The 23,845-nt window shown below is 38.4% G+C and overlaps 1 protein-coding gene across 5 annotated transcripts in view; it reads right to left on the bottom strand.

The window, feature by feature from the left end:
* LOC131034975 (G patch domain-containing protein TGH) overlaps window positions 1-23,845 on the bottom strand; it is a 188,317-nt gene that overhangs the window by 159,740 nt on the left and 4,732 nt on the right. For all 5 annotated transcript variants that reach the window (XM_057966594.1, XM_057966593.2, XM_057966598.2 and 2 more), the window contains exons 3-5: window positions 12,465-12,555; window positions 12,284-12,378; window positions 6,580-6,683 (exon numbers count right to left, since the gene is read on the bottom strand). In XM_057966594.1, coding sequence (XP_057822577.1) covers window positions 6,580-6,683; window positions 12,284-12,378; window positions 12,465-12,555 — 290 coding nt within the window. The remainder of the gene's footprint in view (window positions 1-6,579; window positions 6,684-12,283; window positions 12,379-12,464; window positions 12,556-23,845) is intronic.

Raw genomic sequence — 23,845 nt, 5'->3', positions numbered from 1 at the left:
AGGATGATTTCGCAGCCAGTGGTTTAGGTTGTGTTGGAGGGCCTTCTTCCATGCCTCCATATCGTCCCACTCACAGTCAGAGTGCTAGCGCTTCTGCTTCTGCTAGTACTTTTTCTCATGTTCCTAGCACTGCCAGTGGTAGTGGGAGTGTTAGCATTGATCCTAGAATTCATAAATCTAGGTTGGATTCCTTCTTTGAGCCTCGCACTACTCCTAGGTCCCAACAGTCGCTTGAGGGCATGGGTTGGAACAAGGAGGTCCATGATGCCACTAAAATGGCAGTTGGCAGGTTTTGGGTCTACTGCAGTGTTCCACTCTTTGCAGCCAGGTGAATATTTTTTGTTTGATTGTTTTAATATTTATAGTTTGATTCTTTGTTTGATTTTTTATCGTACAACTACATAGTACATACTTAACTTATCTCATTTAATTTATTTGTGACAGGTCTCCTTATTTGCAAGAAATGATTGATGCCCTTACCATATGTGGGGCGGGGTTCAAAGCCCCTTCTGAATCTGATTTAAGGGGACCAATTTTGACTGATTTAGTGTGTGATGTGAACAGGGAATTAGAGGATCAATGCCAAATATGGAGTAGGACAGGTTACACCATCATGATTGATGGTTGGACGGATAGGAGAGGCACCCTTCTATGGTTTGGACTCCATGTGCCGCCCATTGCATTGACCTCATGTTGGAGGATATTGGAAACCTCCCATGGGTTAAGAGATGTGTAGAAACGGCAAGAAATATTTGCAAATTTATATATAATCATTCATGGGTGTTAGCTCTTATGAGGCAATACACAAAGCAAAGGGAGTTAGCTCGTCCTAGAATCACTAGATTTGGCACTAACTTCATTATATTACAGTCCATGCTTCACTCTAAGGCGGCCTTGAGACGTATGATTGTTGGTGAGGAGTGGTCTTCCTCATCTTATGTTGCTACCGCTGCAAGGACAGACATGGCAGACTGCATTTTTTATGAAGGAGGCTTTTGGACACCTTGTGAAGAGATTGTGAAGGTAAATTTTTTATAAATTCTACAATTTAAGTTTTTGTTTTATAATTTATTCATCATTTTCTCTTTTTGCTCATTTTTATAAATTACACAATATTTGCAATTTTGCAGTTTGTTAAGCCCTTGGTGGTTCTCTTGCGAGTTGCGAATGGGGAAAAGCCTGCAATGGGCTACATATGAGGGCATGGATAGGGCGGGCATGGATAGGGCCAAGGAGGCCATCAAATCCGTCTATGCAGGGGATGAGAGCAAGTATTGTCCCATTTGGGATATCATTGATAGGAGATGGCATAACCAGCTTCACAGGCCCATCCATGCAGCAGCATATTATCTGAATCCGGCATTCCATTTCAGCCCTACTTTCAAGGCAGATGAGGAGGTTCTTAGTGGGTTGTTCTTAGTCATGGAGAAGATGGCACCTGCTGGTTGTACTCAGGCCGAACTTATGCGAGAGATACAGTTGTTTTCAAATGCTTAAGGGGAGAACTTCTCTCGTACTATCTACAAAGAAAGTAGGACAACTATGAAAATACATTCTAAGGCATAATTTAATTTTATTATATATTGTTAAATGAGAGTCGAGAGTGAGACTGATTTTTTTTTTCTCATTTCAAATTTAGATAATTGGTGGAGCTTTTTTGGCCCAAGAACACCAAATATTCAGAAGTTGGCCATTCGCATTTTGAGCCAACCATGCAACGCATCTAGTTGTGAGCGCAATTTGAGTATGTTTGAGCACATACACTCCAAGAGGCAAAATAGATTATTTGTGGGTAAGATGAATGATCTTGTCTTTGTTCACAACAACCTCCGCCTCAAAATGAGAAGGAATGCATTGGCTGACATCACCCCTATCATTCTAGATGAGGTTGATCCTGAAGCCGAGTGGGCCACTGAGACAGAACCTATCTTTAGTGAGTACAACATTGATTGGGTCGACCAGGCAGGTTGAGGCTATAGCCATGGCAGAGGAGGAGCAGAGAGCACGAGCAGAGACAACAGAGTCAAAGGCAGACAGTGACACAGATACTCCTGATGTTGGTGAGGGTGGCATGGTGTCATAGGGAGAGGCTATGGCTGCCGAATCATCCAAGACCTACCTTAGACGCCTTCGCAGGGGTCAAGGCCGGGGGATGCAGGCTCCTCTGAGCCATAGGCTTGTAGTTGTTTTTACTTTTGGTATTTGTATGGAACATTTGATCATATGATGACATGGATTTTTTATTCCATGAGTTTTGTAATATTGTATACATTTGACAATATTTATATATCTATGTTTGTTATTTCCTTCAGCAGCTCAACTACAATTTGCGTTTATGCTTATGTGATTGATGCATACTTGTGTATGTAATCAAATTAGCTTATATTTGATGATGGTATTGTGTCTTTAAGGTGTATTTGATAAAGGGTGCATGAAACAAGTTTTAAATCTTTAAAAATCTCTAAATTTCTTGAGTTTTTCACTTTGCCGAGTCCAATCGAGTCTGAGTCAAGTTTTAACTCCAAGTCTCGAGTCCTGAGACGATTCGGCCTTGCCGAGTCCAAGCCGAGTCCGAGTCCCGTTTCTTTGATGATGATAATAGGTAAATTTGATCCTAGATCAGATGAAGATATCTTTTTGGGCTATTCCTCTAAAAGCAAAGCTTATAGGTAAATTAATAAAAGATTCCATAAGATTGTAGAAAGTGTAAATGTTGAAGTTCATGAGCTTTCTAACATTTGTGGTGAGAATGGAAATGGTGAAAGCAGTGTACAAAAGGAGGAAACAGGAAGTGTTGTTCAACCTTTTTCTTCACATTCACAAGCTGGAAAAGCAAGCAGCAATGTTCAAAACAGCTCTAAAAATGTTCAATCAAAGGTAACAAATTCTTCTTCTTCTTCAAGTTTGGAGTTTGGGACAGCAGATATACATTCTGAAAATGAACCAGAAAGTAGTCATGGTAAAACTGTTTTTAAAGCTCCTTCTAAGTTTGTGCAAAGAAAACATGTTGTTGATCAAATCTTACCTAAAAATAGAACTAGAGCTACTAGAAGGAATGTTAATTATTTTGAAGATGAAGATGTTTCTTTGCTGTCTATGTTTGAACCTAAGTGTTTTGAAGAAGCAGCTGAAGATAAGCATTAGATAGCCGCCATGAAAGAAGAGCTTGATCAAATTCAGAAGAGGAGACATGGGAACTTGTGCCTAGACCCAAGAACAAGAACGTAATAGGCACAAAATGGGTCTTCAAGAGCAAATTAAATGAAGGTAGTCGAGTGGTGAGAAATAAAGCACGGTTAGTGTGCAAAGGGTATAGATTATGATGAGACTTTTGCTCCTATTGTATGTCTTGAAACAATTAGAATATTTCTTACTTTTGCATCTTTCAAAGGCTTTAAAGTGATTCAAATGGATGTAAAATCTGTTTTTTTAAATGGTAATTTAAGTGAGGATGTATATGTTGAACAGCCTGATGGATTTGTTTTATCTGACAAACATGATTATGTGTGCAAGCTGAAAAAGGCATTATATGGCCTTAAACAAGCTCCCCGTGCATGGTATGACAGGTTGGATAAGTATTTGCAGCAGCAAAGTTTTAGAAAAGGAATGGCGGACAGCAACCTCTATGTGAAAGAAAGTAAACATATATTGATTGTGGTGGTTTACGTGGATGATTTAATCTTTAGTAGTGACTGTGTAGGTATGTGTAAAGAATTTGCAACTAACATGAAAGAGTTCGAAATTTCTATGCTAGGAGAGTTGTCTTTCTTTTTGGGAATGCAAATACTTCAAACTAAAAAAGGTATCTTTATCTCCCAAACCAAGTATATTAGAGAAATGCTGAAAAGGTTCCGAATGGAAAACTGCCATTCAGTTAGTACACCTATGGTGACAAGGTGCAAACTTAGTAAAGAGGATGAATCTCCTTGTGTTAATTAGACTACAGCTACTAGACCCGATATTATGGAGGCGGTTGGATATGTTGCTAGGTTTCAGGCTACACCTAAAGACACTCACGTGCAAGCAGTGAAGAGGATCTTTAAGTATCTTAAGTGTACAATGAATTTTGGTTTATGGTATCCCAAATGTCAAGATTTTACACTAACAACCTATACTGCTGCAAATTGGGGAGGTTCAACAAATGATAGAAAAAGCACAAGCAGTGGTGCTTTCTTTCTTGGTGGCTGTCTTGTTTCTTAGTTAAGCAAAAAACAAGCTTCTATTTCTTTGTCTACAGCCGAAGCAGAGTACATTGCAGTTGCATCATGTTGTACACAGGTTATTTGGATGAAACACACTTTGCAGGACTCTAAAGTTGAGTATGTTCATCCTATTTCTATTTTCTATGACAATAAAAGTGCAATTAACATTTCAAAAAATCCGGTCATGCACTCTAGAACTAAACATATTCCAATTAAATATCATTTTTTGAAAGAGCGAGTAACTAATCAAGTTGTTAAGTTGGAATATGTGTCTTCTAAATAACAGATTGCTGATGTGTTTACCAAGCCACTACCAAAGGAGACATTTGAATTTCTAAGGCAAAAACTTGGAGTAATTTCACTCCAACACTGATTTGCGGACTGAACTTAGGGGGAGTATTTATTGTTCTATTTTATGCCCCAGATCAGTTATATTGATTACTTTCAATCATTGATGTCAAAGAGGGAGTAGTGTGATAGGGGGAGTTTCTTGTTTCAGATTTGCTTCAAAAAATTTGTTGCTTCAGATTTGATTCAGTTTGGGTTGTCATCAATGACAAAGGGGGAGAATGTTGAAGTATAGTCATTGATGTCAAGAGTTTTGTGTTTTTATGCTAGAGTGAAAGTTTTGTGTTTTGTGGCTGTCAGCTTCAACATGTATTTTTTGGATTTTGACATATCCTTTTTGTATCTGATCTGGACAAGATCTCATTGTTTTGTCTTGTGTTTCAAGAAAACTTCTGTTCAGACCACGTATTATATTACCTCAGCAAACAAGTGCCTTGTTTATTTGGCGGTTATGTTTGTATTTGCTTTTTGTTTTTTTTATGTCAACTTGGTCTGTGTTGGTGTCAACTTGGCTGGGTAAAAAGATCTGTGGCAGTAATTATGTTGTGGCCGGTAGTGATCTATGTTGTCATGCTGAGGTGTTGTCTATGCAAACTGTGTTATGCAATCAGCATAGAAATCAAATATAACGCCTTCTAAGATAACGTCTTCTGTTCTTGTTTCGGCGCAGAGCTCTGCCTTTCAATTATGGAGTTCGTTTTTTTGCACGGTGGAGCTTCTGAAGATGGCGGTTGTGTTTCAAATACATTTTTTGTTGGGACAGCTGGAATTGCCTTTATGACTACATGCGTTTAATTGCCTCTACTTTAAGGAAAGTGGTGTTAATGACATGAGCCTATCGCATTTGATGGATATGAAGACAAAACAACGTCGGACTGGTGAAAAACGTCTTTCTTCAGCAAACTGTCTGCGCAAAGGTTATTCAAGTGCCCTGTTTTTTTATCAAAACTCTTCTTTCTTGGACAGAGTCGTTATTCTCTTCAATGGCAAATCTTTCTGTGTTGTTATAGAAGATAGCCGATGCCATATTTTGAAGGTGGTAATATATTAAAAATTTATTCATGATTTGATGATGTTTTTCTTGGACGTATTGAGCTTTTGTTTTTAATGGGAGTTGCTGTATTTGAAAAAGTGTGAAAAATGCGCTTTAGTGGTGATAGGAAAAATATTGAGTTCAATATCTTAAAAAACAGAAGTGTTTGATTCTTATTGTATTGAGCATATAATGCGTTCTTCTTCATGCTACATCTGCCTCCTAAATACGAGTTTTCTTTAAAAAGAAGATATGATGAGAATTGTTTTTTTTCAGGAAATAAAATCAGAGATGCTGTGGTAGCAATGTGGAGGTTATCTGTGTAGTTACAGGATTTTATAATCACTTATTCTGATAGAGAGGAGTATCATTGCTAATATGTTTGATGTGAGGTTCTTCAGTCCTTTTTAATAATGATGTGAAAGTTCGAATCATTGTAAAAAATTATATATGAGATGGATGTTTTTCTGTGTATTGTATCTTGAGGGCTGTATAAAACAGTGAGCTTACTGTTGTGATCTTTTTAAAAACTGAGAGTGGTTCTTATTGAGTTGGTTCTCAGATAGAGGTTGGAGCCTCTGGAGTTTTGAAAAGGTGCTCATTTAAGAGTTGGTGCTCTTTTTGTAATTCTGGGTTGGAGCCCATTTATCTTTTATCAAAGTTATTTGTGCTGTGGTTTCTTACCCATGAGGGTTTTCCACAAGATAAATCTGGTGTTCGCTTTGTGTTTTGGCTATGCTCTGTTGATTTGTTTTAATTTGTATTAAAAGTTTTTGAAATACTGATTCACCCCCCCCCTCCCCCTCCTCTCAGTATTTCTGATTTGGTTTTCAGTTTCCTCCAAAGAGAAGCAATCAGCATGTCATCCAACAATTTCAATCTTTGTCATTTGCTATTCAAAAAACACATAATCCTTACAAATATACACAGTTAAAGCACTCAAAATTGTGATAAAAAGCTATTAATTACGAATTTGGTAAAACAATGGATTATGACCTTGTCTGATGTTCCTTTTCAGCTTCTTTCCGAACCATCTCTGCAGCTGTAAATCCAAATGTATCAAATTGAGATGAAGCACTAAGCTCCTGTGCGTTTAATTCCTGCATGAAACATCAAATTACTGAGATCAAAGATTTACAAATGTGTTCCAACAGAAAAATTTCAAAAATTACTGTACAACATGTATAGCATTTAATTAGCTTTTAATTCATCTTCAAAATGCGGTTTTGCCTACTGGGGGGCAGAAGCAATCTCTGGACAAGGGCACTACCAGCTCTCTCACCTTTTACTCATCTATGCATCAATTCATCTTGAGAAATGACTGAACGTGAAAAAAGAAATAATTACCAAAAATATAGAAGTCGTCAGAAGACTTTCATCATGTCATAGCAAATTCTTTAAAAAACTAAAAAGAAATCATCATCCAGCTAGGAGTTAGCTGTATATAATAAAACACGTTGACGTAAAGTTCAATCAGAAAATGTGTCTATATACGGTGCTTCTCTTCTTGTAATTGCTCCCATTTAAGTATATTGCCATCCTTCAACTACACTAGAATAGAAGTTTAGAATAAACAAATTCTAAGACAAACTAGTAAAGTTGCACATGGATAAAATGTAAACTATAGCTCATGCGTATAGACACAAACCAATTTGTTGGATGTATGCGGACTTTGCAAACTTGTTCCATGCACACATTTGATCATCAGAAAATAATGAAATTCTAAATTTTTTAATGATAACAAGCTTGTATTTATTAAAAGTTTATTGTAATTCCACAACTACATCTACCAATGTTACCATTATCAGTGAGAATTGGATTTGTAAAGCAAAAATTGTGTTTCTCACACCAATTCTGAAAGATGCAGGATTCTAGTCAACTTAACTTCTACATTTGTCCCAACTAGTGTCCACTGAAAAAACTACTCTTGATATGTGAAGCCAGATTTTCAAACCATTCCTAGAAGACACATCCAGCTTCCCAGTTTGTCTATCTTTGTTGTCTTCACTTTCAGTAAAAATTACAATATTCAGTAGGTAGTTCTCCTCCAACACACTTTTCATCATATTAAGACTTCACAAAGATCACTAGATGTTGATCATAATCATACTCCAAGTAGTAGTCCTACAAAGTGTAAGCCTTAGAAACAATTATGTGACGGTTTCATATCCATATTTCTATTTATAATATTATATACCTTATTCAGTGTCCCTTTAGTCTACTACTCGGATGCAAAAGATCCTGCTTTACATTTGGAAATACACTCCAAGTCTTGACCTTAATGTTGATTATCTGCTTAAAGTTCTAAAATATTCTCTCATGGCCATGACTGCCACTGCCACATTGGACCTTGCTTGAATAATTTTTCCTTGGATGCATAAATATCACATCAACAGGTCAAGTTGTTCCTTGACACTTCAGGGTCTTATATTGATTCCTTAACCGAAGTTCTTGTCCCAAAAATCTTCCTTGATCTTGAGAGGATCACCTTCTAGAGCATATATGTATCAATACATCCTTGGATTTCATCTTCCGCATGATCGATTGTAAAGCATGAAACCTGGTTACACTCAAATTTCCTTACTGGATGGTGCTCTGCTTACATTTTGTCAGTTACCAATGACTCGCAGCTTTCAGATATCCCACAAAAAGTAATCTTACTTTTATTTGTCTATTGAGGTTCAAATCAGGAACATACACCAAATTATACATTCCAGACTGACTATTCCATAATATAAACCTCTGAAAGAGAAATTCATCCTCAACACTTTCTGAGGTTCTGCTCTAGGTTAGGGCTCACATTTAGATTTGTGTTTGACTGACTCCCAAGATAGCATTGGTTGATTCTAAATTTTAATCTATCTAACATAATTATTTTAAGATGGTGAGGCAAAAAGGTTCAAACACTACATTGCATTTGTTAGAATGCAGAGTTCAAAGCTCAGGCATAGAGAAATCATGCACTGGTTACTTATGATAGTAATCACAGTGGCTCAGCAATTACACCTAACCACATGAGGAATCATTCCATCGACGGTAAAAAACCAATAATGTAACCTCTGGATATCTGGCAGGATGATTTGTCCTACCCAATTCAGCTTTAGCACTTTCTACCACAATAATGGCCTCTCTTAAGGTTTACGCCTGTGTCATTGACTTATTGCCCAATCACCTCTTCAGTAGGAGTTATACTGTCCAAATCCACCTCCTTTCCTCACAACTTGTAGACAACTTAAATCAATTATCCTAACAAGCCTCCAATAATGCCAATAACATATCAAAGAAACCTTGATGAGTCTTCTAATGGAAACATGTGATCTTGGGGAACCATGCACGATATTTATTGTTTCAGGATTAACATTCAGTTCTATCAATATCATAATCATGCTCACTGACAATATCTTCATCATCCTCACATGATCCGTATACTTCTTAAATTATTCATGGTTCACAACCCAAAATTACACACACATTATATGATGTTCTAAACTAATCTCCATGCATTGCTTTTGTCATCTTTGCCCCCTTCAGATAGTGGAGACTGGCAAGCACTTTATGTTCAATTGTCCTATTGAAAATGAGAATCAAGGAGAAAACACTACCTGTTTAGAGGACTTTGGCAATTATTTATCCACTTCTCGATCAAAGGTGCTCAGCCATTTTTCTTTAGGAGGCTATCTCTCTTAGACATACATCCTTACAAGAAACTGCTAGACTTGTCAAGCTGATTCCTTTCTTCTCTCAACCCATTAAAACCATTGAAAGTGTTAAGTTTCCATTGGATACAACCAATTCACAACAGATGAGGACATATCACAGGGACCACATTTCTCTTTGTGTTCTATGAGAGCATCCAATCCACTAATTCTCATTTTTTAAGCAAGTATATTTTCCCTTTTTTAGCCCCGAGAGCCTTCCCCTTGCTTGTCCATGGACTAGGTCACAAAGCCAAAGGCATACATTACTCTTTTTCATCTCTGCCAGCAAAGGTTCATTCATCACTGATGTTACAAGAGGTCCTAAGGGAAACTCCCAACCATGGTTACAAGACTCTGCGAGAGAGTCTTGACAAGACTTGCCGAGTCCCGAGGCGGGTCGCCCTTGCCGAGGCCAAGCGCCTCTGGACTCGGACTCAGCCGAGTCTGGTCGGGTCTTGACAGACTCGCCAAGTCTCAAGGCCTGGACTCTGTCGCCCAGGCAAAATAAAAAAGTCAAAAAAAATTTAAAAGTCTTTGTTTTCAGTGGAATAAACGGTGAATATGTCCAAGGATGATATGGATGTTAGGAATTGCATGTAGAAAATATCAATTAAATGTAGATAAAGATTAAACAAGGGAATGAAATAAAAGTCATTTGAGCTTTCGGGGGCACTGCCCCCGAAAACCCCCATGGGGGCGCTGCCCCTTGACCCTGCCTTGTACCGCAACAGGGAGCACGCTAGGGGCGCTACCCCTGGACCCCACAAGGAGTGCTGCCCCTTGACCCCGTCTTGAGGGTGTTGCCCCCAAACCCCCGTTGAATGATTTGGGGGGAAACTACATCGATAAAAGGGGGGAAAATTTAACCTTTGAGTCTGATTAGGCTCCATATAACAACAGTGGATGAGGATGTTGATGTCACTGAGGCTGAGCTTGAGCCTAAGCCTTTGACACAAGCAAATATCATGGCTGCAGAATGTTCCAGGACCTATCTTAGGCGCACACGTAGGACGGTTGCGGGGTCGAGTGATCAATGATCACTGATATTGGCTCCTCTGGGCCTTAGACTTCTAGGCTCTAGCTTTTATGTTAAACTTGATATATGTTTTGAACTTTTGATGACATGGATTTCATATTCCATGAATTTTGTAGACATTTGACACTATCCATATTTCTAATGTGTTATTTAGTTTAGCTTATTTCCTTCAGCGCAAGCCTAAAATTTGCATTTATACTTATGTGATCAATGTAAACTTGTGTAGGTGCTTCTATTTGATGAGATTATTGTGTATTTAATGTTTATTTATTAAAACATGCATGAAAGAAGTTGAAAATCGTTAAAAATCTTTGAATTTTTTGGGTTTTTCAATTTGCCGAGTGTTGACCGAGTCTAGGCGCCGAGTCCAAGTCCGAGTCTTGTAACTTTGCTCCCAGCTTCCTCCTAGAATTGTCCATCCATGTTCCTTCAGTAGCAGACACTCTCCAAAGAACACTATTAGATCTTGCAATAAACCCTTGATTGATTGTTTGCATTGTGGAATGTTCTTCACGCCCAGGCGTCCCTACAAACATTATTGATCTCTTAATCATAGCTCCATGCTTCATTGAGTAGTCCTCATCAGGTTATTTATGCTTGCCTCAATTCTTATTGCTCGAGGGTTAACTGCTTCAGGTTTACACCTTATTATATTTGAAAATTAAATTCCTTAAAGTGCTTATATCTATTAATTTTCATAAGCTAGAGTTTTTTCACTCTAGTTTTTCTCTAGTGTAGCTGAATGTACCTTTCAAGTTCTATGACCTACTTGTGGCATTGAAGAACATTAACATAATTCACTTCGGTCACTTATTTCCATTAGTGACACATAATAAATATATGCATGATACTGGCCCAAAGTACCATTTAATACAACCAACATAGTTCAACTACCATAATCATGAGAAGCCTCAATATTAAATCTACCCACAATTCCAATCATTAAAAAATTTATGTCAAATGTTCAGGAATAATACATGACCAAATGCACAATTACTCATGTGTGAGGAATAGCATATCTAGACACTGTTGTAGTTTTCCACTCCACCATCTTTGCATCATATCAATTCACATTCCACTTTCAACATGAACCAATCTCTAACACTCTCAGACTAAAGGCTCGCTCTTCCAGACAAATGGTCACAAACAATGCTTAGCGGTTAGCACTCTAGCCATACTTGAAACTTCCACCAAAAATTATCGTAATCTCCTAAACTCCTCCAGAGAGACAAAATAACTGGACTGACTAGCAAATTTACTAAATCCACTTTCTATGTCATGGGAAAATCAAAACGATTAATTAATTAAAACTTAGAACTGTTTAGTCCTGATGTACAATTCTATTACATTTTGTGGTACAAGATGATGTTTTCTGTCATGTTATTGTATATATTCTATATGCTTATCCTATTATAGTAATCGTATTAGAGAGGTTAGTAAAAGAAAAATATCTACAATACTGTTACGTTTTCGTCTTCATAAGAGCCCTTTGAATTTGTACAGGATTTTTTTTGGTCATAGTATGCAGTAGAATTTATATTTGGAACTTGGAGATGATGTTTTGCAGCATAATATTATACATTATATGCACTTAGCATTATGGCAAAGCAATTTTGAATCAAAATATACGAGAAGTAATAACATTAAAGGAGATGATGTTTTGCAGCATAATATTATACATTATATGCACTTAGCATTATGGCAAAGCAATTTTGAATCAAAACATACGAGAAGTAATAACATTAAAGGAGATCATAGTGCAAAAGGGACAAGCAGCACAAAATAGAAAAGAACCTGACAAACATTATTAAATATAAATCAACTTTTGCTTAGAGTTAGATTTTGCAAACTTCTATGATAAAGACTTTTAATAGATATTGTGATATTCAACAACCCAAATGCTTTCAAAGCATATGTGCTCAAGCTATACAAAAATATGTATAATGAATAATAAGATTCAACGTACTGCTTTCTCATCTTCATCTAAAAAGTTCAATATTGTTTGATCTTTCACACCTGCCCTATTTTTTCGTGATGATGTGAATGTTTGTGGAGTCCATCCTGTATACAACATTAAGTGTCAGATGATAATTTCTTGAATGCGGTATCTACAATATACAAAATAAGATATATATTTTTAACCAAACCTTCTTTGGACCCCACAGTGTTATAGAAGCCTGCAGAAAAACCTCCTGTAAAAGCTCCATGAAATCGCCGTCTCCCTTCCTCATCTGTCACCTGTTCATCTCAAAATAAGCCAAATAATAGCAATCTAATGAGAAACATCTTATATGGAAGACCTAGAAATTTCTAAGATAACACAACAACAGTAAGTTTCTGTCTTTAAACAAATGATTGATTCTATCATGCCAAAAGTCTTAGTTATCAAAGTGTAACCCTAAAAGAACTTTGCAATTTCCTCTGATCTTTTATTAATAAAACATAGACATGTTAACAGTCCAACAACAAAATTATTACCTGATGGTTGGCCAAGCTTATTCAAACTAGAAGATTTATAGACACCATATGCTAAAATTATCTGCTTGCCAACCTGATGATTTTGAAAATCATTCCCTGCCATGTATTATTAGATACTCTGATTTTCATGTACCCCCAAATCAACAAAAAATCAACTATGAGTTCACAACATGCCAGTCTTGTATTTGGATAAGATTTCCATCAGAATTCTCACTAGCAATACCACCAAATACATACAGGGGATACATCAATATGAGTTTGAAAAATAATAAGCAATCACCTTAGCAGCTATTTTAATTGGCAAACTCTTTAGGTTCAATGAAAGGTAACTATATCTTTCCAACTTATACTCCAAGTAACCATACAAAACTGGCTCCTACAACAAGAAGAAATAATCACCCATTTGCAAAATGCAATGGAAAAAACACCCTCAAAGCGAAAATAATGGTATACAAAATCAAGGATAACCACTAGACTCACATGCAACTAGAAGATACTCACAAAAATATGCAAACATCCATGCATAACATTGGCAGACCTAAACTATGGGTTAGAAGAATACCTAGAATGGGAAGAACTTCAAACTCAAGATGGAGCTTTAAGTTGTGAACCTGAACAGTCAACCAAGACTACCTTTTGAAATATAGCCTTCATACACAGGATTATACACAAATGAAACTGATACTTCATTCTAAAAAGATACTAACCTAATGAGCCAAATGCTTTTATTATTACTACTTGTAATATTCCCACAGATATCTACCAACAATACTGTATTATTTGGGAGATGTAACATGCACCACCCATGATGCAAAGAGAAAAAAATTTAAAGCTTTTTTAATATATACATAAGGATTTTACAGCACATACTCAATCAAAAGGCTGCCAAAAAGGGTTCCCCTAACATCTTCTATAACCCTGGGTCAAAATCAATATTGATGGTAGTTGGTACTTCTAAAGGAAACCCATGCAATGTCACTGTCGGTGACCTCTCTAGAGTGCACAGGGTCCAGATTCAGTTTTGCTGGAACTTGAGCCCCAATACAAGCAATATTGCAAAATCTTTGGTGATCAAGAAAGGTTTATTTTAAGCCAAACAACAAGCTCATAACAGAACCTGACTCTAATTTTTTTTTCTCTGCATTTTTGAATAAGGCCAATTTGAGGGATTGGAGACTAATCCAAATCATACTCAATGTCTCCCAATTAGCCACTTTTTTCCAAAGCCACATCTTCCAACATTCTAAAAGGGAGGCCAGCAGCACTGCCGACACATTGGCCAAGAATGCATCTTATCCTCATAACTCAAACGAATAGATCATGGAAGGAAATGATCACCCCAACAGCATGCCTAGAGCAAGCCTTCAATTTATTACTAACTCAAAAAAGCCAACTGATTGGATTAGCTACTGAACATGAGCCACTATCCTATATATGTTGTTGCCCTTTTTCACATTTTCAGATTTTCTTATCTGCATTGTTTCTATCTACCTTTCCCTGCATTAGTAACTTATTATTCAGACACATTGTACCAATTGGAAATCTTTTAATTAGTAGCATACAAGGCCCAACCATTAAATACCATTTTATAGTACCAACCATGCATATAATTGGAGCAGTTTTGTTCCAATACCCTTTAATTTGGAAACATACGCACTTAATGTTATCTGTTTCATATCATTAAAAAATATATATATGACTTATGACATGTATTATCAGTCAGATTTACACTTTATCTTGCTCGATTAAATTATTATGATAATGTTGTAATTTCAATTCTAACTTGTGGATCTGACTTTTGGATGGGCAAAGGAAATGCTCCCCAAGATGGTTCGGACTTTGTGATGGTCAAAGGAAATGACTCATGAGCTGATCGGGCTTTTAGAGAGTCAATGACAGTTCATGCTTTTTAATAGGCAAAGGAAATCGCAAGGCTTGGTTTGCTGATTGGGCTGGGCAAAGGAAGTGACGTGGCTTAAGTTGCTCTTTTGAATAATCAAAGGAAGAGCTGATGTTGGTGTTTGAAGTGCCTTAGAAACTTTTAATTTCCATCTTAAGTTTTGTGGGGCCCAAGCATATGGTGCGATAGGGGAATGGAGTTAAAAATAATGAGCTGGAAGGAATGCGGTGAAGAGGAAGAGGGGATGTAGTGAGGAAGAAGCAAGTGGTAAGGAAGCGGGTTAGGATATGTTGGGGAGCGGGAGGTATTAGGGATGATGCCACGGTTAGGGGGGTGGTGAAGGATGAATGTAGGAAGGTAGGTGTAGGAAAAGGGTAGGAAGGTAGGAAGAGAAGGGTAGTGGATGGGTATGCTAAGGGAAGTAAAGGGGTAAGGGGTGTGAGAGAAAGGGTGGATGATGAAAGAAGAAGGAGGGATAAGGTATGTAGGAAGGTAGGGAGGTAGAGGAAGTTGAAGGAGATGGAAGGTAAGGGAGATGGAAGAGGTAGTGAGGGTGAAGGTAATGGTAGGAAGGTAGGATGGTAGGAAGGAAGGAAGGTGAAGGGAAGGGTAAGAAGGAAGGAAGGAAGGTGAAGGTGAAATTAGGGCAAGGAAATGGTAGGAGATGGGAGTGAGTGAGGGAAAATGGAAATGAAAGGGGAGATGGAGGATAGGAGAATGTGGTGAAAACATAGAGGGGTGGAAGAAACGAAGTGAAAGGTAGAGAAGATGGAAGGGCTGTGGGATGAAGGAGTGAGATGGAAAGATGGAAGGGAATGGAAATGAGGGGAGATGGAAATGGAAGTGATCGGGCTTGGGCACCCACCGGTAGTGCTGGGAGAGGTAGGTCAAAGGCTTAGGAGGGCAAAGGAAGTGCTGTCAATGCCTTGGTTGCAGATCTAGGCCATCAAAGGAAATATTCATGCCTTAGCCAAATTTAGCATTTCATCCCATTAAAGCAAGCGAAAGATGTAAATCATTCATTTCAAGAGCCTTGAAAACTGAATGACCTTACTTAATCTAGAGAGGGAGACTTGACTTGATTAGCTCTTGACCAACAACACTTCTTCAACGCAAAGGCTAATAGCAAAAGACTCTACCACTATCCTAGAAAGCAGAAAAAAGTGGGGGTCTGTTGTGACCATTTCACACATCGCCCCATCGCAAATGGGGACCCCCTCTTTTTGCTTGTTTTTCGCTCGTTTTCGCTTTCGTTTTTAGGATTTTGCTAGTTAGTTAGTCGTCTGGATTTAGGGCCAAGCCTTAGGGTTTTAAATTTTGTCTTTTCAGGCCAAAATCTAGTCGTTTTTGAGAGTTTTCGAGCTTCCTTTTCTAGGATGCAAATTTTGAATGCAATGAATTCGCCAAAATGGTCTAATTTTCAATTGGAATGTTGATGCAGAGCTTAAATTTGTCTAAATGTTGAAAGTGAAATGTGAATTTTTGTCCAATTGAATATTTTGACCAAATTTTGACTTTTTTTGATTTTGATCTTGGGCATTGGAATTGATTTGTTTTCACCTCGTGAAGTGTTAAAATGTGAAAAATCATGTTATTTTGGCCTGTAGGAGCAAAATCGCTCATGTCCCTCAGTGAAGGACGGGAGCTCATTTTCAAATATCTCATCATCCCTGCAGAGTCCAGACAAATTTCGAGTTGGAAGTGATGGAGAACGGCGATATCTTTCCATTGAATATAAATTGAAGATTTTCATGAGCACAGAAATGCCTCCAGGAGGAAAATCGCTCCTGTCCCTCAGTGAAGGACCGGAGCTACAAATCAAATTTCGCCTTGTCCTTGCAAGATTTTGATGACTTAGCAATTTGAAAGGGTCCAAAGAAAGATGCTTTGCCAAATGAATATAATTTGAGATGCAGAAACGAAGGAGAATGACCTATATTGACCAAATCGCTCCTGTCCCTCTCCAAGGGACCAGGGCGAGGTACCTTGTAGCTCTCGTCCCTCTCCCAGGGACCAGAGCGATTTCCTTCATTATGCAAAATCCAGACAAAGGTCAAGGCAAGTTTACGTTCGAAAACAAGGAAAAACATGAGATAAATGCGTTGAATATAAATTGAAGATTTTTTGGACGTCCATAACAGTGCTAAATGCCTAGTTCGCTCCTATCCCTCAGGAAGGGACCAGAGCGATTTTTGATATAAATGATTTTCTTGCAAAGTTACAGATGATGTCAAGGTATGGACAAATGGAGTGAAGAAGGACGAGTCCGTTGAATATAAACTTGGAACCTGGCAAGGTGAGATAAAGGCTACAAAAGGAGGATCGCTCCTGTCCCTCTCCAAGGGACCAGGGCGATACAATGGTGATGTTACTTCCTATGCAAGTTCAAGGTCGATACAAGTCAAGACAAGGTGGCGAAGGACACTTCAAGACGTCTTTAGCAAGCAAAAACATTAAAAGGTCGTCACAATGATGAAACTCGCATTCTAAGACCTAGATCGCTCCTGTCCCTCAGGAAGGGACCAGGGCGATGTTGGATATATCGGCCATTTTATGCAAGATTTACGTAAGATCAAGGGTTCGCAACGTCTTAGAGGGTCCATGGATAAGATAGAAAGGTGATGCATGGAGATTTCAAACGTAAAGTAATCACCAAAATGAACATATGGACCATATCGCTCCTGTCCCTCTCCAAGGGACCAGGGCGATTTGCTTTGGATTCCTCGTTTTGTTCCAGGTGCGTGCTAAGTTAAAAATTCACAAGGTTATGCAAGGTCCAAGGCATCGTATGAAGATAATTCGCAAGAGTTTTGAACGTCCAAACGTTGCTAGTCATGCTAAAGACTCACATCGCTCCTGTCCTTTGGACAAGGACCAAGGCGATACTATCAAAAGCACGCATATTCCTTCAAGATCAAAGCTAGGCGAGGATAAGCAAGGCAAGGGACGACGTTTGAAGGACATCACAACGAGGATCGAAGTTGGAAGTTGCCAAGGTCAAGGAGAAAACGTGGATCGCTCCTGTCCCTCTCCAAGGGACAAGGGCGATGATCCCTTTAATACGTCCAAACACATAATGAAGACAAATGGAATAAGTGCAAAGGGAATGAGCATAGATGTTATTCACTAACAATGAAAGATCGAGGAGCAAAGATGCATATTGAACATGGAAATTTGGAGATCGCTCCTGTCCCTCTCCAAGGGACAAGGGCGATGAACACTCAAAAGGCATTTAAGTACGCATGCAAGATGATCAAATTCGAAGGACTCATCATGATGATCGATTTTCAACGTGGAGATGAAGGAGTTGGACGTGAGAAATGCAAAATCAAGACCAAAATCATGGATCGCTCCTGTCCCTCTCCAAGGGACCAGAGCGATGAGGTACGTCCCTTCCTTTTTCCAATTTTGGCGCCAAGTAAACAATTCGAATTTTCCTTAAATGCTAAATCGATTAAAAAAATTGAAAATCCATTTTTATTTAGCATTTAATATGGCGTTATCTTTTATTAATTATTTTTTTGCCTTTATTAAAAATCGAAATTCTCATTTAAAAAAAACGCAAGGCATTAATAATTAATTATTTAATTAATATAAAAATCGATTTGAAGCGCCCAATTAAGCAAGTCGGCCTTGTTATTTTATTGCAAATCATTTAAAAAATGGTTTTATTAAGCAAGTCGGCCTAAGGGGTGAAAGGATGAGCGCGCTATATATGAAGGGAGTGGAAATTTTCATTTTCACATAATCATTTTTACCTTTCTTCATGCGAATTGAGGAGAAGCGAATATAGTGCGAAGTGTATTCAAAGGTGGTGCGAATTCAAACCAAGGGTGGCGCTTAGTTATCAAAAGGTGGTGCGAATTTGAAGATCACACCAAATGCGAACTTGAGGATACATTAAGGCGAATTTGCTAAAGACTTAGAGGATTTGTTTGAGCGATTTGTCAAAGGCGAATTTGAAGATCATTTAAGACCACGCCAAGGGCGATAATTGAAGATCACGTTCTCTCCAGAGGTGGCGAAGTCGATTTTGAGGAGACCACATTGAAGACTATTTTATACCTCAGTTTTGCCTAGGCGAATTTTGTTTTTGCATTCTAGAGTTAGCTCTCTATTGAGGTATGGCGATTTATTATTATTGCTTTATTCATTCATCGTCGTATTTCAAGTTTTGAATTTTGAATTTTGAATCTCTTAGCTCAATCGTTTTTTTTTTTTTTTAGGAAATGATAACTCTAGAGACTTATCATGACGTTTCCTAAAAAATTTATCTCTCTTATTTACGCTATTTATTGCAAAATCTATTTCTTATAATGAAATGTTGTGTAGGTATGGCAACCCCGAAGGCGGGAGCATCCACCAGCCGCTCAGCTCTCATGAAAGAAGATCAGAAGACCGAAGAAGTGGAGACCAAGATCGTGTCTAAATGGAGCAACATTGGAGATACCAACTTGGCGAACTTTAGCACGAAGAAGTTTCGAGAGGTCCCTTACATTGGCAAGCCATCACCTGTCGCCCGGAGAATAATAGAGAGTGGCATCATTAAGGCGGCCGGTTTTCCTCCAGCTATTCAGTGCCACGAGTTGATGATCGAGTGTGCCCGTCACTACAATCCACAGTCCAGGACAATTGTGTCCAATGAGGGAAACACTTTGGCGTACCTTTCAGAGGAAGCCATAAGTGAAGCCTTCCATCTTCCAGAGCACAGGGACATGATATATAAGAGCATTGAAGGAGCCAGATCAATGTACGATGATGATCCAAATGCTTGCCTAAGCATAATCAACAAGAACTGGCTACTTAAGAGTCGTCCCCGTCTGAGCAAAGTACCGAACACACCACACAGGATTGATTTCCAGGAGGAGTACAGAGATTTGATTACCATGCTCAACAGAGTTACAGGAGCACCTCATGCCTTCTATTTTGAGAAATGGATGTTTTACTTCATCCAGGTGATTGTTCAAGGAAAGGGTACGATACATTGGGCTAGGATAATTAGCCATTGCTTAGACGTTCAGTTGAGAAGACTCAGGGCTACTAAGTCCTTCCACATGAGTTCATACGTCATCTATGCCTTAATCAGGAGCGTTGAGTACGCAGGACTACCTCACAGAGGAGTGATTGGAAGAGGACCCGGCGAGGTCAGAGCTTGTGAATCCTATACCTACTTGCATCATCCGCCAGGGAAGAACTACAAGTTAGTTAATGATACTTTCACGATGAACATCACAAGGACGTTGCAAGGTGGAATTCACAACAGATTATCTCAGGATGCCCAGGAGTTCATCAAGAGGTACGGTGCTTGGTTCATTCAGTTTCCCAAGTTCACTTACATTAGAGTGCATGGATGTCCTTTACCTCCATACATGTTGCCGAGGTACCCGACAGACAGAATTGTGTTACTTGAAGTAACAAGGCAGTTGGCAGCATATGTGAAGGCATTCAGACACAGACATCAGAATGGAGTTCAGGTACCTATTATTTTGGGTAATTCAATTGAGGTATGTCCTAATGTTTTAGCCATGGATGACGCAGAGAAGGAGTTAGCCTTGTATTCTTTTTCATCTTTTGCTTGGAGGAATAGCTTTGATCCCCATGGACATTTAGAGGAGACGGTCGGTAGAAGATTTAAACATGAGCACCAAATTGAAGATTTTATGATGAACCTCCTAGATGATCTTGAAGTGAAACGTAAGATACATTCTAGATTGCCTTTGGATTTCATCAGAAAATGTAGGTTTTACAGAGTGGCCGACCAAGCTCAGGACAACGGCAGGCACATCCAATCTTCATATGATAGAGAAAGCAAAACAATAAGTTTGAATTGGAATGAGCCCGAGGCCGTGGATTTAGATGATTTGATGGCACCAGTCTTGTCTTGTACTCGCAGATGGGTAGACGTTCAGCATCAGAAGTTGAGAGAACAAGGCATAGCTATGTCTTTTACTTTGGAAGAAAAACCAGCCGAAGGTGGAGCAAGTGTTAGTGAAGGCAATCCTAATCCTAAGAATTCAGGTGAAGGTAACTTTCGATGTGCCAGTGAGGGCAATCTCCATTCGAGAGGTTCAAAGAGAAAGGAAAGATCAGAAAAGAAAGAGTCTTCCAAAAAAAAGCAAGGTGCCAACAAAGATCAAGCACCAGGTACTTCTTCTAGACCAGAGAATAGAACAGTTCGAGTGGAAGAGTCCATGGAGTCGATGGTACAGAATGACAAACAGGAGGAAGGACAGGCACAGCATGTTTCATCAGATGGATCTCTTCAAGACTATGATTTAGATAATGATAATGAAATAACATCTCCTCTCAGACAAGAAGAAATAGTACATAAAGAAATTCAAGTTCAAGAGACAAGATCAAATATTCCAGATTGGTTGAAGGAAAGATTGACCAAGGTGATCGTCATAGAGGACGAGGACAATGCAATTGATTTAGAGAGCCTTGTTGGGCGTTCACATGTGATAACAGAGAAGAAGAAGGCTACAAAGATGTCCAAGATGATTCGAGATGAGACTGGATCCAGAAAACTGCAGATAGCTACACCGGCAGCAGATAAGTATGAGGGTGAGATCCTAGCAGAAGACTATCATATACAAACTATTGAGTTAGGACCATCCACTGCAGAGCAAACAATGGATGATGCTACCGACACATTTGAAGCATTGAAGGACAAGCTTAGAGAAGAAGTGGAAAAGAATAGAAAGCTTGAGAGAGAGGTCGATGCATGGAGGACATATTTCAGTCACATCAATGAACCTTTGGGACGTCAGGATCCAGTTAGGTCACCAGTGCAGGCATTGCCCCTTCAATCGATCAATGAAGCAGAAAGATTCAGGAACCTGGTCCAGCGTACATGTAGTTGGATGGATAGATCTCATACAGTGGCCATAGAATTTGTTACAAGGATGTCGAAGATCATTCATCAGGCTATCCAAGTTCTTGAGATAATCCACAGATTGATGGCAACAGTAGCTGCATTTGCCCATACCAAGGACGTTGTCATCCCTGTCTTGAAAGTAATAAGACATACATCCAGAAGAATTTTAGCGCAAGAGAGGATCTTGGAAGGTGATTCTCACAGTTTGTTTCAGTGGTCAACCTTACTCCATATAAAGAGTGTTCTCTTCGAAGACATCAATGTTAGATGTGGTCAAGTTGAGGAGGTGATCAATCCGATCCAGGACAGAGTATTTGAGGTACTTCATACCATTCTTGGCAGAAGGATCGAGGTCGAGACAGATGTGGATATACAAGAATTTGAGGATAGAATCAAGATCATCTTTCGCAAAGACGCCGATGTTACAGATGAGCAGTATGATCAGATGTATGCTACCATGCTCCTGATTGATAGAACGAAGGAACTTGAACCTACTTGGGACGCAGCTCTTCTAGATGCATTCGATCAGGTCATCCACTTAGAAGAGAGTATCAAGAATCTTCCCGAGATTCCAATCACAGAAATCGAAGGAATCGTGACAAAATTCATTGCATATGCTAAGAAAGAGAATTGGAAAGGGAATAAGATTCTAGATGAAAAGTTGTTACAGATGACATGACATCTTATTTCTCATTGGTTGATACCTCCTAGATTTTTGTGCCAAATTTAATATTTGGCTATGTATTTAATATTGTTCAGTAAAAAGGAGGTCATTTGTAACAAACCCTAATTAGGGTTTAGGTGTCATGATCTTGTCCGTTGATTTACTTTCAATCTGGACCTTTCATTGTAACTGGGGATGCTATTTATACCCCCATTTTTCATTTCATTTGGTAATAGTTAATAGTCGAATAGTCAGATAAGAGTGAAATAGAGAGATTAGTGTTAGAAGCAAATTTTATTTTGTAGCAAGATTGAGTCTTGAAGAGAGAAATTCAAGCAATTGTTGTATATGATGACTTGGAAATCAATAAAATATTGAAGTTATGGTGTTTTGTTGCAAATTTCTTAAGTTATCTTCATGGTTGTTGGATGTACTTGAATCACGCTCAATCAAAGTAGTTTGTTAATTTGAAAGACTAAGTGTGAGATTTGATATTTGGTAGGATTCGCAATCCAAACCACTAGCTTCTTGCTGATTGTAGGAACGCCTTGCGTGGTCGACTGGAGAACATTTTGAGTCCTTAACCTTCAAGCATTCTCGTATCTAGGATATGTACCTTCGTAGTAGTGTCCTTGGTCTTTGATGCATTGAACATCATTATTACCTTAGAAGATCGCACTAATTTCAATTGAGTTGTTATCTTATGGCAAAATTGAAGTTGGTTGAGTCTTGCCAAATCTCATTCATGCTAGGTCGTTCATAGAGTTAGGCTAGATTAGACTTCCTTAAACCCTATCCTTTTGCTATTTTTTGAAAGTTCCTTTTTAGTTTAGTAAAATCTTCGAGCTTTGAATACGTAAGACCCCTTGGAGGAAACAGCAAATCACATCATACCACTAAAAAAGCTTGTCCACACGTGGAGACCCCACTAAAAGAACCTTGGAGTCCATCTAACTGATCCTTTTTTGCAGATCTTCAGCAGTTAGAGACTATTTTCTCAAGAGAGGATAAGATACCTATTGGTATTTTATTCTGTGTATGATTGTGTATGAAATACACGTCAACAGGGTCCCCATTTAAAATGGTGTGATGTGTGAAAACGTCACAACATTACCCTTGCATCATCTAATTGGGAGAAAAACCATCACATGAACAGGATGGCAAACCATTGACCATTTTCTAATCTCCCTCGTTTGTAACTATCTTTTCTTGTGATTGTATATACATTTATGTAACTGGTCCCTAAGGTTGAATGCCATAGATAAGACACCATAGTTTAGTAAATTCTAGTTAGGCAATTCAAATAGGAAGTGTTTAAACCTAGTTTTATGAAAAAGAGAATTCTCATTCCATCCTTCTCAATTTTTCGTATATATATGTACCATAACTGTGCAATTTCATTGAATAGAAGAAAATTATTCTCCTACCTCTTCATCTTATAAATGTGTAATAGTTTACTGTGTTTTATATTGCACATTCATTCCATGCTAGCTAGGTTATTGGGTTGTCCTTAGCACCATCATTCTAGACCCTACAATAGTTGACTGGGGGGATTTTGATGTCATTCACTTTGTTCATTTTAATAGGGAATGTAACAAGGCAGTAGATT

This window comes from Cryptomeria japonica, chromosome 4 (genome assembly GCF_030272615.1).
Source record: "Cryptomeria japonica chromosome 4, Sugi_1.0, whole genome shotgun sequence".
NCBI lineage: Eukaryota > Viridiplantae > Streptophyta > Pinopsida > Cupressales > Cupressaceae > Cryptomeria > Cryptomeria japonica.
The sequence above is the reverse complement of the archived record's forward strand: the minus strand, read 5'-3'. Positions and strand labels throughout refer to the sequence as shown.